Source organism: Oenanthe melanoleuca, chromosome Z (assembly GCF_029582105.1).
Source record: "Oenanthe melanoleuca isolate GR-GAL-2019-014 chromosome Z, OMel1.0, whole genome shotgun sequence".
In the NCBI taxonomy this organism is placed as follows: Eukaryota; Metazoa; Chordata; class Aves; order Passeriformes; family Muscicapidae; genus Oenanthe; species Oenanthe melanoleuca.
In genome coordinates, this window is record NC_079362.1 from 45,216,895 (window position 1) to 45,235,881 (window position 18,987).

The 18,987-nt window shown below is 35.7% G+C and overlaps 2 protein-coding genes across 4 annotated transcripts in view; one reads left to right on the forward strand and one right to left on the reverse strand.

The window, feature by feature from the left end:
- Positions 1 to 18,987, forward strand: part of BNC2 (basonuclin 2) — a 608,431-nt gene that overhangs the window by 512,754 nt on the left and 76,690 nt on the right. The window lies entirely within an intron of this gene.
- Positions 4,763 to 18,987, reverse strand: part of CCDC171 (coiled-coil domain containing 171) — a 161,478-nt gene continuing 147,253 nt past the window's right edge. For all 3 annotated transcript variants that reach the window (XM_056514607.1, XM_056514608.1, XM_056514609.1), the window contains one exon: positions 4,763 to 8,516. In XM_056514607.1, coding sequence (XP_056370582.1) covers positions 8,503 to 8,516 — 14 coding nt within the window. In that variant the 3' untranslated portion in view covers positions 4,763 to 8,502. The remainder of the gene's footprint in view (positions 8,517 to 18,987) is intronic.

The window sequence follows — 18,987 nt, forward strand, 5'->3', positions numbered from 1 at the left end:
GCACATACCACAAACTGCTAAAAATATATTAAGTAAAATACAGCATTAACATGTTAAAAAAGCCAACACCAACTTAGCTGTTCATATACAAATACATTGCATGGATAATTAGACTTTGAACTCCAGGAGCTTTCCACAATCTCCTTATGGCTTCACACCCCTGCATTGCTCAGCATTGGTGCGAGTTTTTGGAAGCTAGAAAGATCTACTCTTTGCCCTTGAGCCAGTGGTAGAGAGAATTAAGTCGCCACAGGTTAGAACTCTATAGGTCTTGCCTGCTGAACTATACAGCTCTTCACAGTATACAACACTCAGTGCAGATCTGCAAGAAGAAGACAGATCTGCAAAGTCACCAGTCATTCTGGTGAGAAGCAGTTAATCTGCTCCAGACACTTTCATAGTATCTTAGACACGAAGACAAAACTAAATATATTTATCTAGACACATTAAGGCAGGTCCTTAAACGTGCTTAAATGCTGCTACTAAAAAGCTGACTGTTATGACTTTCCACAAAATCACTCTTTGTGATTTACTATTCACATGAAATTCAAACACTTTGTTATTCCATTAGGAAGTGTGATGTACCAATGCCACCTAATAGGATAGTATAGGGACCAGGAAGTTCCCCAAATACATTGAAAGTTTTACACAAGCTAAGTCCATTTGCAGTTGCACGCTTTGACCAGGCTGGCTAATATAAACTTGGAAAATGACACTGGCTTGGAAAAAAACAATTCTTAAAGTCATGACTCATGAGCATTTGCAAACTCATTTCCAAGACAGAATTCTAATGACTTCCAGAAACCACCCTGCAGTCATGAGAAAAATCCTGGAAAGCTCAGAGTCCAAAAGTGTAACGAAGTCCTACAGGACTAGACAAACAGCATGCAAACATCTCCAGCCAAAATAAGGAAGTATAAAGCAGCTGTCCATATGACGACAGTTACTTTGGAATTGTTTTTCCATCACACAAAAGCACAAAACCAAATATATCCTACCCAACACACACACAAGCTCTTGTAAACTCACTGGTGTTTATTCCTTCCTGTATTCCTCTTCACAATTTGAACTATTTTCTATATCTCAATTGCCAAGCCAGCATCCTCTTATTAGGGGTTTTAAGCTGATAGGAAGAGTTAACACTGAGAAGTATTCAGAGAATAACATGAACTTACTTTTTCCAAACCTAGACAAAGTCAAGATGCAAAGCCATTAGTAGGTCCTAAGGCCAGAAGCTGTCAAAAGGCAATTCTATAACAAAAGGCTCTTCAGAGGCTTGGTTTGTACTTTTCAAGGTACATATACTAACTTGTGTGACATACCAAAAAAAAACAAACCCTTGAGATTAGTTTATTTGTTTAAAGACTCGATAATTAAGTCATATCAGTTCTCTCAAGAGGCAGTCTGAAAACATACACGTAGCAAAGCAAAACAAAACAAAACATACACAAAACAAAAGCAAGTTCACGATTCCTGTCAGTGTATAATGGATATTGCCACCATTTAGACAGAACAGGTTCCTATGCCAGCAGAGTATGACTATTCTGTCTTGAACACTGGTTTTTCTATAGCAGTATGATATGTCAGTGTATACTTTGCTGAAGAGAACTTTCTGTCAACAATCAGTGTTTCATTGGCATTAATGTGCAGTAAAAGACAACGAAGCATGACTCAATTAAACCACCAAATACTGCATTTAAATAACATTAACCCCTGACATTTTAAAAGAACAGTGCAGGATTTTAGCTGCATGACTCTTGTTAAGGTCAGTGCTTTAATATATACAGCTTCCCACCCCAAATGTCTGACATAAATTTGTTTCAGTAAGCCAACTGAGAATGAAGCCTGAAACTAGGATTTATCTACTACTGCAAACATTACAACTAAGATTTCTCCCATGCTATTTTTATGGGAACAAATTTTATTAACCTTCACATGGCATTGAGGTAGGAAAGGATTTAATATTTAATTCACAATTCTCTTGCTTCTGTTTTGATAAATACCTTATGGACTGAAGTTTAAAAAATATTTTCAAAAGCATTTTAGTCAGCAAAAATCTCAAATGCTATATATACTGAATGTCACAGGATGGAGTGTAGCTTTGGATTCCTCCCCATATGTACCAGAAGAATCCCATGCATTTAAAGGACTTTATGTATAAAATTCTGATGGCAAGTCAACATATCATACACTGAAAGTTACTGAAACTCTTACCTGATTAATTTAAAAGTTCCCCCACTTATTTTGCTATGCACATGTGCCAGGTTTTTAATGTCTAACAGCGTTTTTCCTGCAATGTGTAGAAGGTACATGCCTTTCTTAACTGTACTGCTCACAAGCACAGCATCTATGATGCTTGTTTCCACAACTTTTAGGACCACACCATTGGTGTGGACTAAACTATTCAGATATCTACAGATCAACAGCTAGTGGGCCTGCTGTGTGGGTCAGCTATATATCACACAAAAAGAAATGTAATAATTTAAACATAATTAGCATTGCTTTATTTTCAAACAATCTCCCTGTTACCATCATGCATTGGAAGATTTAAAAATTTGTTTACCAAGAAAAAAAAAAGGATACTTGTACAATAATGGTAACAATACTTGTGCTTAAAATCTAATTTTTAAATCTAATGTTTTCTATTTTTTAATTACTGACTTTCATGGAATTAGCCAAAAAGAAGTCCAACCAGTTATGAAGCTTTAATTGGACACAGTAGAGCCATGAGAAGACAATCTGATAACAGGAATAATTATTAGTACTATTAGTTTATAAAGAGACAGGAAGCATAGTACAGAAGAGGTGGTAAATAAAGAACTGAAGAAAAATTATTCAGTGAATCTCCCTACCTCCTGCTGAGCATTTCTTGGAAACAATTTAGTTTTCAGACACTTCCTCATATTTTGCTTTGTCGTTATTCAATTTTATTCATCAGTCACAGGACACCAGAATAGCAGACAGACTCAGTTTCATACGCATTGCTGAATGGCTGGTTTGTAAAGCACTGAACTGCAATACATAAAATTATATAAATTGCCCAAAATTCCTACATGATGCTCCCCCTGACAGTGATCAGACCCATGTTAGCATGACAAAGAGCATGTCACCTTCCATCTCCCACTGAAGGACAATTTGCAAGACCTAACTGAAAGTCACGTCTAAATCTGTAAAACTGAAGTCATAGTAGAGTCAGAGTACCTATAAGAAAATGTAATTTTTCCATTTTAAACTTTGTGCATAAAGATATTAAATAATTTATGCAAAAATCACTGTAGGTTCCACTGGTTTAGCTGAATACTCAGCAAAGAGGAAAGACACTTAAATGTTTTCTGAGTAAATACTGAGGCACGTTTTTAGGCCATACAGAGAATATGATGCCAAGTAACTGTCCAAAAATTATCAGATTACAAAGACAAAAGTGAAGTGAAGTTAGACAAAATCTAGTCATTTCATACTGGGCAAGATTAAAAGACAGGAAAGAATGTCCTAATAGATTCCTTTGTTTGGATTTCAAGGCCAAACAACAACAGAATGGAGAGAGAAATGCTGAGTAAGCTTGGTGTTCCATCACTGGCAGTAGGAGAAGTGCTCTTCACATATAGATTTCATCCAAACTCTGCAGCTGCCAGGGGCTTTTTGGGGTTTATTCACTGGAGAATAATCAAAGAACTACAAAAAAAATCAGGAGAAAAATGCTACTAAAGCAATTTTATATATCAGAAGAGAGTTTAAATATTTTTCAGGAGCTTAGTTACAGCACACGTGAATTCATCTTAAATTTAAAGCATTGGAAAACCTTTCAAGTGCAGAATGACAGCAGAATGATCAGACGCTCTTGAAAGCGATCAAATGATCAGACTGACCTAATTGACAAAGAGGTTATATAAAATATTGCCTTTCACTTAATCCAGGGCTTTAGCAGTGTTTGGAAACTTGGAGAGCCCTTTACAAAATAAAATGTCCCACTTGTTGAGTAAGGAATTATGGACTAGCTGCATGGACAGTAAGTCAGCTGCAAAACTGCCTGAACTCAGAGCTCAAAGCATGGTGATTAGTGGCACACAGTCCACCTGGAGGCCAGTCAATAGTGGCGTATTCCAGGGGTCAACACAGGGACCAATACTGACTCATGACATTGTTAATAGCTCAGATGATGGGACACAGAGCAAAATTCACAAGTTTGCAGATGATACTAAGATGGGAGAAGTAGTTTACAAATCAGGAGGATTTGCAGAAGGACTTCTCATGAGAGAAAAGGCTGAGAAAGCTGTGATTTTTTTAGCCTGCAGAAGACAAGACAAGGACAGGGAGATCCTAACAACTGTGTAAATACCTGTGAAGAATATGGAGCCATACTATCCTCTGTGGTGCCTAGTGACAGGACCAAAAGCAATGTTCAGCAACCAGTGGTAGCTGGTTGTATTCTAAGCAGGGGTGCTGGAACAGATGATCAGAACCTTCAAACCTCAGCTCCCTTGGCTTAACTTTGTAAAGACATTCAAGATCTTTACCAATGGAGGATACTCCCATAAATGTCTATCCAATTTGACAGGCAGAGAGTTCTGCTGAGTTTGCAAATAGTTGTGGGAGACAGGAGCCAAAAAATCTCTCTGTACTACTAGTAATAGGAATTGCTTACAGTATGTGGAGTGATAATACAGTCAATCCAATAACCAAAATCTTTACTGAAAAAGATATGTGTGCACACAGGCACAAACACAACTTGTACTAAACACAACTTGTACTAACAGCTATAAAACCTACTGCAGAGAAAAAAATAATGTATTACACAGTCAGTCTCTTTTCAGAGATGTGTTGCTTGGTGGGTAGATAAATTAATACTAATTTGAGACTGACCAGAAAGCCAATCATTTGTTGCACCACATTCAATGGAGAGTATTTTAGCCCCACCAAATACAGTCTTTCTTCTAAGGAAACTAGTTGTTCTTCTGGAGGAGTGCAGAGATGAAGCTGAGATTACACTAGTTCCACCAGTGGAACTAGTCCTCTTCAAATTCCAGGCTCTGAAAATGAAAAGCTTCTAAAGTAACGATCAAGATCTCAAGCTCTGTAATTTTCAAAGCAAGGCAGAGTAGTTGGTATAAAACAGGATACTCTTTTGGGAGCTACTGTTATGGTATGCCTTGACACATTCTACACAAGCACGACTTTTATGTGTCTCCAAAAGATAAGTAAAAATATGCTTTGATAAGCTACAAACTAAATTTGTAAACTACAAACAGGGGATCTTCTACTTATGTGGAATTTATCTCAAATTTCACTTTATCAAATGCACGGAAAAGCAACTCAGGAGTATCACACTAGATAATCCAGTTTACTACTCTCAGCTTCTTCACAATGCAAGAAAGAGGAGATTTTGATTACAAATGGGAAATCTGAAAGCCAAATATAAGATATTTCAAAGCCCCTTCCAAGTGGATAGCTTCTAAAAAATAGTATGTAACTCACAGTTAGTCAATATTTAAATAGAGTGAATGGAGTAGATGTTCTCCTTCGATGAAAACTTACAAACTACTTCTTTGGAGAAATGACATCTTGTTAGATAATTCCTGTTAACTACAGTCAGTTTGCCATTGTTATGGTCCCTGCAAAATCACATAAACCCATGCTTGGAGCTGTAACTGGAGTAACTGGAGGAGATACTCCTACTCTCAGTAAGATATGGATTTCAGAAATAAATCCTTTTTCTGTCTCTACATGCCACACAGACTAGCAATGATGGGAAAGGGACAAGTAAACTGCAAATATTCAGCAATCTGAGACCATGTAGTAAAAAACAGTCACTTACTTTCTCAAACTATAGTGTACCATGAGAATACACTTTAAAAAGTGCTTAAATGCATCTATACACAGAGAGGAAAATGATCAGTGAGACATATTCTTTCATCCTTCATATTAATATAATAGATCTTTGACATTAAATTTGGAAGAGCAGAATACAGTACTTATGGCGCCTTTAAGAGCAGTCACTGTCATGACAGATCGGAGCCATGACACTTGGAGAAAAACAAAAACTTTTTTCTTTAGTATTCAAGACTAAATACATAAAGAAAAGGAATGTTCTTTCTCTGCCAGCTCTTACATGTAGGAGTTATTCAGGATTTATTATTTGGCATTTCATGGCTCTGTATTATTATACACACATACATGCACATCAAGGCTGTGAGCAATGGACTGCACAATAGAGAATACCTGAAAATTTGAAGCTACCTTAGATAAAAGATCTGCCATTGAAAATCTAAAGGTACATTAGGAGTGGCTTGGTTTGTTCAGCCTGGAGAAGACTGAGGGGAGACCTCATTGCAGTCTGTGACTTCCTTAAGAGGGAAAGAGGAGGGGCAGGCACTGATCTCTGCTCTGTGGTGATCAGTGACAGGATCTGAGGGAATGGCCTGAAGTTGTGTCAAGGGAGGTTTAGGTTGGATTTCAAGGAAAGGACTTTCACTTGAGGGTGGCTGGGCACTGGAACAGCTCCCCTGGGATGCAGTCACAGCACCAGCCTAAGAGAGTTCAAGAAGCGTTTGGACAGTGCTCTCAGGCACAGAGTGTGACTCTAGAGATTGTCTTGTGCAGGGCTAGGATTTGGACTTGATGATCATTGTGGGTGTCTTCCAACTCGGATATTCAATGATTCTAGAGTACCTGAAAGAAGGGGAGCTGGAATATTCATTCATTTTAAGTGATACATCATTTATGCAAATATTCTTTTCCATCCAAAATGGAACGGATGGAAAGTAGAAGTCACGAAGCTTTAAAATCAAATCCTACATTTGACATATTAGAGGAAATTACAAATTCCATAATGCATAATATTATTTTTGTAATATATCACTGGTCCATACTGAGAAACAATCTATTATATAGATTTTGCATTCAATTTTTTTGTCAAAAACTACACAGCACATCAAAAGTTAATAGCACTAGGGAGTTCTGTGATTAATATGAAAACAAATGGTGCATTAAAAAATTTCTTTTGTTTTTTTATTCACAATGAGGAAAATGCTAGGATTTAACCTTTAAGGGTTAAAGAGTTTAATCAATGTCAATGTCTGATCTTCTGAAGGCTATAAAGAACAGTCTGTCTAGCGATACCCAACAGAACATCACTTTGTCAAGCCACAAAGCACCCAAAAGCTTGTCAAGTAAGTTACCAGAAACCTCTTTGTGGTTAGAACTCAGCTCCTTCCTGCTTGACCTATTATTTGATATTTGACCACTTGGTTGCAAGACACTTGCTCTTTCCAGCTGAAATGTCACTGGGGCATCTTGTCAGCTCCCCGACATCTCGGCCTGACATACAATTTTACTTTTGTGTGCTACAAGGCAGAAAATGCAGGGCAATGGCCTTGCTTTAAATTCTGTCAGCATCAAAGATGGGCGTCACTCTTGGGTCCTACCAACAACAACAAAAAAGGAGTCTATTTGAAGGTCAAAACAGCCATTACTTTTTAGTCTTTCAGTTTAAACTAAATACATTACTTGCAACACTGGTTTGGGAACTGTCCTTATAAAGTATATAAACATATCATCAGAAATCCTCCCTCCACAATTGTTCTTCTTTCTTATGAAATGCAGACTTGATAAAAGGGTGAGTTTTCAGTGCCTGCAGGGACCAGATTCAGTGGTTAACTTAACTTGTTCAAATAGGCAAGTGGTATCATGTAGCTTTACAAGGAGCAACCTGACCTTCTCACATTGACCAGCAGTGACATTATTGTGCAGGAAGAGAAGCAGTCACATCATTTCTGTTTTGCACAACCTGCTTAAAGTTTGCAACTAAATGCTTGTCTTCAGTTGAGCTGACAAGAGAAAAGAGGGGGCTCAGTGAACCATGGCAGGGCTGCCATGAAATGACAGGAATCATTGGCATACATTTCAAATAGCTCTCTCAATCCTATTAAAGTATTGCAGTCCTGCTTTAAAATAGACAAGTATGAAACAACTTTGATAGATAGAGACTAAAATGGCTTATTGATTTTTTTTTTTAAGTCTGAGGAAAATTACCCAAAATGTGTCATTCTTTAACATTTAAAAATATACCACATAAAAAATGAACAACTGCAATAAATAAAAGTTTAAAGAAATAACAGCTTCAGTATGCAAAACTGACAAGTGCAGAAATGTGAACATACAAATGCACATTTTCATAAAACCATAAAATTAATGTCAAAAAATACAAATGCTGAACTACAATTCAAAGATAGCAAAAAAATTACACTTTAATTGCACCATTTTACATTAATATAATTTTTCCCTTCTAGAAGATTATTGATACTTAGAATCTGAAAATCCATTTTCCATTGTTCTTCTGGGATTGGATGTGACATCCGGGCTGAAGAAACAGATTGAAGACAGAGAACTGTCCCTGTTTTGCATAACACTGTAGGATGTGTCAGGTTCAGCTTGCAATGCCAAAAAGTCTGGGATAGAACTCTGGTCAGGCTGAATTTCTAGCTTGGAGCCATGCTGATGTTTGAACTATGCCTTGTTTTCTGTAATGATAAATAAAGAATAAAAAAAACAAAGCAAAAAGAGAATCTACATTTACTGCTAAATTCCTTTCAACAAGGTATGTATATGAAGTATTTGCAAGTGTTTGTTTCTTGTTTTAAACACTTACTTTGGTACCTGAGAACCAATAGTCATATTTAATAAAAAGAAAAAAATGGATGTTTTATAATTTATAATTATAAAATATTTGGTATTTTGCCCAAGTAAGTGTTAGAAAAAAATAACCTACTGTATTTGAAATGCTACAAATACTTACAGAGGACTTTTACCTTCTCTTCATTACAATTACCAGATTTCTTTTTTATCAAATAAACAAACTTTTTCCACAGTCTCCCTGTCACTGTTACTAGGAAACATATGCCATGCTAACCATGGAAAGTATTTGTTTATTTTTAAGTATATTTTATCATCAATTGAAATTAAGCATTTAATACTCTTCAAATGCTAGCCTGTAAGAAAATGGTCAGACAATATACACTGAATGTACATTGATGGAAACATGATTCATATTTCAATGAGTCTCAACTTTCAGTCAAACACATATAAAGGTTAGACTAGTTAAAATTCAACATTAAGGAACTGCCAGCACCAAAACATCAGGCGTGGTAGTTTGAAAGATTATGGATAATATCAGCATATCAATACTAATTATTATTTAAAAAATGGTGAAGAAAGACATTCTGTATTCCCCTAAACAAATAAAAGAAAACTCAATGCCATGTTGGTCTTCTGCCCTTTACCAATGCACTACACAGTGTGAAAATAACAAAAATTTCATCAGGTCTTACAATACGTGAAAGCATGACATGCAAAGTATAATTATGTAATAAAAAAATTAACAAACTGAATGACCATTACAGTGTCTTTGAGGTTTTGAACATTCTCTCTTATATATACAAGCATATGTAAATGCATACACACTGAGGCATAAACCCATATATACAGACACACAAACTAATATGTATCTGGAGAGAGGCTGAAGGGTGTGTGTATATTCATAGTTCAACAAATCCACTCTCAAACATATGTGTAAAGACAGATTCATGAATGATTCCCCTTTCCTCTGTTACCATTGCTGAGGAAAAAAAAATAATTGTTGCCTCTAAAACCTACTTCAACATTTCCCTTTGATATGGATTCTTGTGATTTCCTGATTCACCACAAGCTATATTGCAGCCACTGTAAACTACTAGGTTATGTTAGACCTTCATTAAGAACTCATACAGTAGCAAATTCAGATGACTGCTTCAAGTACATAGTTAAAATGAGGTACTGCCCTGAATTTCTCTAAATTATGAAACTTAAGTTTTTCAGTCCTTTTGGGCTCAACTCTCTACCAAATGAGAACCACTAAAAAGCCAATGCACAAAATAAGATGTCAGTGTACCAGCAGACCTGAAATGAGATCTCAGTAAAGGCTAATGCACCAATTAGCAGCCTGTTCTTTATACAGCTGTTCTTTAATCAGCTGACCACACACAAAATTCTCTCTAAAATAGGAATCATTCATTAAAACCATTACAATAGTATTGAAATAAGCAAACAACCTGTGATGTTCTAAAAAAACTTCCACATGTAAAAAAAATTAAATCAATAAACTGCAAGCTATAAATGGGTTTCAGTCTGGATAACAAATACTGAGGACAAATTTAAACATATTGGTTTGTACTGCTTACAATACCTCAATAAATCAGCATAGCCACAACGAATGAAAAATCTCATACTATGATTACACTCATGTACACTCTTTTCCAAGCTGTAGTGAGGTGGGTTTTTTTTTGAAAAATATGGCATCAAAATCCCAGTAAAGAGATACGAAATCAGATTTCCTTTGAGAGTTGCAAAAAAAAAAGTATGAAACTTAATGATTGGCAGCAAGTCAATAGACTATGCTACAGTAAAAGCTTCACTGTTAAGACGAAAAAAAAGCTCTGGTTTAGTTATCTAGAGTCTGTGCTGTACTTAGTAAAAAAACCCAGAATACTAGTCATTGAACAGAAGGGAAATCAGATTTAATAGCAATGTGATTGATGTAAAAAACTATTTTTGGCTCTTAGTACTAAGAACCATTTTGATCCAATATCTTTATATGCCCTCATGATGAATAAAAAAATAGCAATCTATAGGTTAGAAGAAAAAATACTCAAAACTGTTATAATATTAATTTTCTGAACATATACCTTTACAGAGGAATTTTAAAGGCACTTATAATTTCCCCAACAGACCTCTTTCATTATTATGGTATTTAGACATCTTTCTAAAACATGTTTTAAATTGACAAATTCAAATGACTATGCCAGAGTTGTGGTGATAATCCATCATATAAATATGCATTTAGGTAATTTTTAAAAAAGGAATTATTTATCTGAAATAAAGTGTCTGTTCAGGTAAATCTTTAGCCCAGCACTTTTAATTACCCTGTAAGCCATACATGACTCCATCTGAACTGTTATACTAAATAGATATCTAAGACATGTATGTCTGGCAAAAACATGCTTTGAAAATATTTATGTAATATGATAATTGGTCATGTCCTGTGCACATTTTTTCCAAGTTTGATTGCCTAACTTCACAAAACATGTTTTCTCAAAGACAGAATATGAAAAGTTAGTTTATATTGTGGAATAATTGCTTTCTAAACCTTAGCTAACTCAAGCAATTTTTTATTAGACATGAAAAGGATTTCTGTAACAGTTCTTCTCTGTGGTTGCTCTGTGATTAACCTATAGTCTAATATAAGAGCTAGTTTAAAAGTTGTCTCATGATATATGAGCTGTTTTACCAGTTAAAACTCATTTATAAAACTCATTTATAGTGGGTTGCTTTATTATGATGATATCATGATGGACTATTTTCATATCATCATTTATTATATCCTTACATTATGTTTTTATTGCAATGTCAGCCTACCCAAAAGCATCATGTTGTGATCAAGGATGCCCATTTTGCTTTTGTATATCCATATTTGTTAAATAATATGCACAGTAGACACTTGAAATTAGAAGACTATACATGTGTGATGACAGTGCTGCAGACCTGTTACGAAATAAACTGTTACAAGTATATTGTTTATCTTCAACTGCAGGAGAAAAATCTACAGCTGAAGTTGCAAATTAGTCAGAACAGTTTCAGCCTTCAAAATATTCTACTGGACAATTTTCACAGCTTTTCAATTTTCTTCAGCTATGTATGTTATTACAAGAACTTCTTCCCCTTCTCAGGTTTCCCATCATTAATTTTTGTCACTTCAAACTTCTTTCAAATACTCAATTTCATAACACAATAGCCCAAACTTCTCTTCTGCTTTCTTCTGACATGTTATATGCTACCTTATTAAAAATAATATTAGCAAATCAGAATAATAAATAGTGGTAAGATTTTTGTGCATTAAGGCTTCTGTTAAGCATGCAATAACAACTCAGAAGAGACCCAGTAATAGACAAAAGGGCATAAAGATTAATACTGAAAACAAGTTATGATAGTTCCCTACCTGTGTGATGATGTGCAATAACAAGTTCAGTGTTATACCACAATGTAAATGAAATAAAATTGTTGAATAATGTGATAACACCAGAATACAGGAAACAGGTGTGTGAGAATGCCTGTCAGTAAACAGATGATGCAGGGGGAGGAATAAGCTGTAGTCTCTTTCTAGCTACCCCTAAAATCTCTGGAAAGGCAGAAGCACAGTTTCTCAAGAGTAGGAATAATTTTAAGTTCAGCTCAGATTCAGAGAATGGTAGGGGAAAAGTGAGAAACAGGTGATATTTCTCCACAATTGATTTCTGATACTCACTCCTCTCAGCCCAACTCCAGAGCATACAAATACACAGTAATACCAGTAGACAGCAAATCAAATGTCCAATAATATTGTTTTCAGCTTCTCCTATCTATGCTATCCTTGTAGCTTGCATCATTTCACTGCTGCAGTATCAATTCCAGTAAGTGTTAAAAAAAGAACCACTGTCTTCAATAACCATTCTGCAGCACTTATGTGGAAACCCTATATCCCTATAGAAAAAGATGTACATTGTCAGATCATTCACAAACTCCTACTCAGACTGCTATTTCCAAAACTGAGTTGCCTTTTGCCTGACAATACCAAGGGACTTCCAGTATGCTGCTCTTTTTTTTAGTTGGGCTTTTTTGTTTGGTGGGGGGATTTTTGGGTTTTTTGGTTTTTTTTGGTTGTCTTTTTTGAGTTTGGTTTGGGTTTGGTTTGATTTGCTGTTTTTTTTTCTGTTAAAAGCAGCTACAAGAGCCATTTCTTACTTTCAGTGAAACAATCAAATAAAATGCTACAAACTGGCATTTAAAATGGAAAGTATTACTTGTGGATGGATGTCAGTGCTATACAGTGCCAGTCATAAACTTTTTCAAAAGCAGGAATTGTATGACCCAAACTGGAAAGTTTGCTTCGCGTGTCAGTGATCTTGCAGTTCTTTATGCTGAGGCAGTAGGACTAAATTGGTGTTCTGACACAAGGTAAGAAAACAGTAACACTTGGTATAAATTTTAATTGTCAGCACTCTTGCCTGGATTGTGCAAACAATTTGCTATCAGAGAATAATTCAATGGGCTGCCAACTCATTCCATATTAAGTCAGAAAGGCAGACAAACTACATGCATTGGGTGCTGCTAGCCAACAATACTAATGGCTTTTTTCATTATCAAGAATTCCCTCTTCCAGTTTCAGGAGTTTTTAAATAAATATGAGTCCGTAATATTGGGAAATTACAATTTTTTCTTACTTTCCTAATGCTCTGGCATTTAATTCATTCAGTGAAATCACACTCTGGAGGCTAAATTAAAAGCAATTAAGAGAAAGATTTAATTATATATTGTATTTGGTTTTCTAAAAGAAAATCCTGTTTCATTCAAATGCACTTAAACCTGGTATGTTTGAAGAACACACAGGATTGGATGGATTATCATGCCAGATGAACACTTTATCTTCAATGTTTTGATGGCTTTAAGACAACAACCTGGTTCTGCTTTGCTAATTTTGATGTTTTCTACAAGTTTTGGCCAAATTCCACACACAGCCTATACTGTAAGCCTTTGTTCCAGATGCTTCATTGGAATACACAGGGAAGTTTCCCATTTTTAGGTCAATTTCTCTGCACTGCACTGTTAATACCAAAATATTAGACAAAGAAAGCTGTGCTCTTTTTTTCATGGTGAAATGATTAATCTGTTTTGATTTTAATCCAAGTTTCCAAATAGAGTACTTAGTACTTTTAGAACTTGTAGTACTTTACAACTTTAGTTCTTAGTACTTTTTGCCCATGATACCTACTACTGCCTTTTCACTTTCTCAAGACTGGAAGCAACTTTTATTTATTTATTTATTTTGAATCTGGGTGGCCAACTCAAATGACTATTGCTTTACTTTGTGCTGCATGATGCAAAAAACACTGAAAGGTTCCCTATACTTACTGTTATGACACCACTCTATGTTTCATAGCAGTCTGTAAGATCATCCCTGCCTTTAACTGATGCCTCTCTTGCTTCCAAGGAAGGCTTTCCTTCTATGTGACTTTCCCCCCAGCTTCTCATTGCCTTAGTTCGGTATGTCATACGTGGTTCCCTCTTGGCACTCTGTTTCTTTCTAGCAAGAAGGAGAGAAGAGGACTACAATCAAAGACTCACAATGCCATGCTAAGGCACCACCAGCTCACAAAATAGTCCCCCCCTGCTCAGCCTTTTCTTCTGGGAAAACAGTCCCTACTCCACTAGTTAAAGCATCAAACTTCATATTCTCATGAGATATGTATTCAGCCATCATCCAAATTCCCATCCAGTGTGACTGTCCTGACGTAAGCCTTCAAAGTTTCATCTGAGTTACATGTACACTGCTGCTCTAGCAGAAAAAGGAAAGAAGTATATTTACATTCATTTTGCCAAACATTAGCATCTTCTGTCCAATCATTTGAATGCAGAAGTGTTAGGAGAAAACAGCTTAGAGAACAAGGGTTGACACATACAGTGTGAAATCTTAAGGTGCTTGAATGCAATGAGGGAGAAAGTGAGACAGAACCACGTTTCATCTCCCTAACTGTGCTACAGTCCACATGAACTTTGTGACAGGTCTCTGTCTCTCAGCCACACTTCACTAGCTTCTGCTGACATTCAGCTGTCAGACAGCAACTCTTTACCATGCCCCTAACATGCTCTACAGCTTCACCCAATTAACTCGCTTTCACTTGACATTGCAGCAAAAAGCTTCATAATAGGTGGTCAAGGTGCACGGTGTCTGCTTGCCCTCAAACTGCTCACGCACAGCAAAATGCTACCTTCCTTTTTTGTCTGTTTGCGACGAACCGGCGCAACTACAATTTAGGCATTCTGCTACTAAATGGAACAAGGACAGTGGACCTTTGCCAGAAGAGCATTTATTTATCTCTTACCAAAAACTATCCTTTTGGAAAAAAAAGAAATTACAGCGATTTGGTAAAATAATTCAGCCACTTTATACTTAACAAAAATATACTGTAACAGCAATTTGGTTTCAAGGCGAAAGAAGGGAAAAATTTATTTACAACAATAGCACTTAACAACATAGAGGAGGAAGGTCTGCAAAAAATGGAAGTGTCTTTATTACCCAGTCTTCTTGCATTAAAAAATCTTTAGGTATTCAGAAGATTTATTTTTCCTATACATTTCTGCCAAATACACAATATTATTTAGGAATATTTTTAGAAATATGGATCTATGTAGCTGATAAGACAAATGATCTATTAAAAATATGAAAATCAACATTTTAGGATTCACTTGATAGCTTATAGAAAAATAAGACCAAACATGCAACTCACTGTTAGTTTGCTGACAGATGCCTTGAGAATACTTCAATTTGCTCACTAGTTCTCTCAAATATATTTCTATATAAATATATGGAGTAGGTCAGAAAAGTCCCTTAAAATGTCGATATGTATGTAATAAGTACTGGTTAAGCTCAAGTGCTCTTTGCTTAAGAGGATGGATTGAGCACTGGACAGTGAAATTATGCATGCTGCTATAGAAAATACCTTCTAGTGGCCTTATAGGTTTCAATTACACAATTCCAACAAGACAGGGCTCAAAAGACTATCCACATAGCCCAAAGATTCTGGTTTGCTAAACTACAGAAAGCTCACATAGGTTATATAATCTATCTTCTTTCCAACCACATCTACAGGGAAAAGTCCCATTGCGCTTCTCTTTAAAAAGTTTTGAAAGGGCATTTTTTCCACACAAGAAATTTTATTTTCACAAAGAGGAGACATTGAGATTGTAGAAAGTAGAGGCTCAAGAGAAGTCTTAAGCATTAATTAAGGAAAAAAACAAAGGAAATACATTGATTAAGATGTGAACCAGATTCCTCTCATGACAGGAAGTTATGGGAAGAACATAGAACCAACTTGTTTTCATGAAAGGTGGTGAAACGCAGCAAATCACAATGAATCACAACTCACATACCTCTGGAAGCTGCTGCTCATGCAGAAGTGGATAGTTTTGCAGCAATGAAAAAATATAAAGTGAATACTTCACTCAGATTCCATGCAGGAAAACGGGATTACTCAGAATTAAAATGAAGTGTCAGGGACATGCATGGCCTCATAGTGAATAATATTACTGTACATCTTGTAAGTGTACAAACGTTATTTTGGTTCACTAGGTATTGAGATTATAATCGGTGTTGTTTGTAATCCTGTAATGATAAGGGAAATGCTGATGTCAAGATTTGACAGCTTTTACTGTCCACTACTGAGGAGTAGATTAAAGTTCACTCTTTGGAGACAATGCAACTAGCATCATAAACTGGAAACAGACATGGTTTATGCAACCTATCTGCACCCTTTTGAAAAACTGACTGATTGGAATCTCATATACAAATATAAACACTTGCATTTTGAGTCAGAACACCTGCAAAGTTGCATTAGTGTACAGGCTAATGTGAATTTCATTTAATCTAAATAACTGTATTAAACTGAGTAGTCTCTTTAAAAAGATCCTCTAGTGACAGCGAAGAGAATATTACGACAGAGCAGAGACTTATACCACATGTTTCAAAGTGAACTAGTGTTACTGCCAATTTAATTTTCTCAAAATGAAGGTTTATTATTAAAATCATCAAGGTATTAGAAGAACAAAGGGTCCCATCCTTTTAGCACTGGCCAATGCATGTAGATTTTCTGGATAGCCCACTGCAGATATGTGGGCGTCTTCCTACTCACCAAAATCTTGATAAGAGCTCCATCCCACTCCATCATAAATTAGATTACAGAAAGATTCACCAGGAAGAGGTACATTTGGTTCCCTGTAGGTTTAGTAAAGTTTTCTAAGTTTTGTTTGCTTATTCAAAGCAAGTACTTTAATGTTCATTGATCTCCAGTAAAACTTAGCTGAAGTAACTTCAGGAGGGAATTATTCCTTCTCCCACATATTACATGCAACAAAGCAGCGTATCTTCAACCGAGTTCTAAAGGGCAGCTTTACAACAGTAATGGTCAGGGAAAACTGCAGGCTTTCCAGCAATATTGCCTATGAAATATCAGTTGATATCTGAATTGCCTAGGACAAATATTTTAGGTTCAGCTGATGGCTAATATGTAGGTCTTCTGTAAATTCAATATCCAAATTACATTAACTGGGCAAGGAATCATGCTTATCAGTTATAAACAACTGGAATGTGGGTGAGCTAGGTTTACTGTCTCTGTTGGTTTAGGCCAAAACTATACACACAATTGTATTTCAGACTGAAATAAAATAAAAAATCCTAATAATTACCTGTACAGAACTTTTTATACTTAATAGATTCCTGAGCATAGGCTCCAAGAATTGTTCTTAGCTCAAGTACTAGATAATCTCTTTCTGTGAGGTTGAATAAGCAGTTCAAGTGAGTCCACTAGGCAAATGGAACCAATACTTCCTGCATACGAATCGTATTTTAGATGAATAAATATTAAAAACATATTAATAGATTTTCATACTTTCATATATATTTAAGCCAACTGCTATGAAAGCAAAGTTAAAAACAACAAAAACCCCACAAACAAACAAAACCAGACACCACCTTCACATATTACAAACAAACAAATAGAAACAGCCAAAAACCCAGAAACCACCAACACATACAACACTCCAAATTTTCATCAGGTATGCAAAATTTCTATCAGAAGAGTCATGAAGAATATAGAGGGAGATTTGGGAAAGTGTTTTTCAGCTAATAAAACCAGAAAGATGTAATACAAGTTTAAAATATTAGGTTTTCTAAAACAACCCAACCAAAACCCCAAAACAGGGATGTTTCAGTAATTCGTTGTGCCTTGTACATTCCAGAAATATACCCTAAATTCCTTTACTCAGAGCTCCCATTGAGACTACAGTCCTCTAAAACATCTCATATTTAAAGCACAGAAAACTTCAGTAAGTTACTAAATTAAACTCAAAATGCTTAAAGCAATAGCATGATTTGACATACACAAATTAAAATCAAACTGGATGACTTGACCTGTCAGGAACCTGGGCAAAGCCCTGGTTAAGTTACAATGTTTAATGCTCAGACTCCCAAAAGAATGCAATGAATTTAACAGACTTTGTGAAAAGAAACTTGATGTCACACAGGCTTTGAAAGACTAACAGGCCCCTGACCATAAGCATATAAGCTTATAGGATACCTCATCATATAAGATGACCCTTCTGTGATCAAAGGAGACCCTCAGCTGAACAAAAGCTGAAAAATTACTGAATTATTTCATTATTGTGGTTCTGGCCTTCAGAAACTGTATATGTCAAATTATCTGCATCACCTAGATAGGATAAAAGTCTTTTAAAGTACTGGGGAATATACAAATTTAAGAGAGGCAAGTATTTTAATGCCAGCTTTGTGGCAATATTTACTGAGTCAACTATGAGTTTCTGGGCCAATTTCAGTTGAGACCCAGATCCAAAGGTGTGATGTGTTAAATCAATGTGGGTTAAAGAGTTCAATAGATGTCTCTCTGGAAACAGGAATTCCTTTTGGAGTTCAAGAAGTTACACAATCTGAAAAGGATGAAGTGGAATTACTGCATCTTCATAGTGTCACTGCTTTCCTAATATTATCACACTTGCATCAGGGAAACCCTGCTGTTGATTAACCACACTATTTGTGACCATGTTTTTAGTAAATTTTATTAGTCACTGTTCATCTTAAAGGTATCCTCCCTTTTACCACAAGGAACTAAAAAAAAGGGGTGAAGTGATTGCTTGAGAAAAAGAGGCTCCTATCTATCCAAAAGGTGGTATTTCTAAAACAAGTCAAAAAAATCCCTCAAATTGTCGTAAAATAGGGAAGTGAAATTACAGTTTAAGAAGCGCATTTCTAAATCCCTTTCTTTAACTGAACTGTAAAATAAACTGAAGAAAACAAATGTTATTTGAATAATCAAGATCATTATCATAATAACATCCTTTAAGCTGACAGCAATG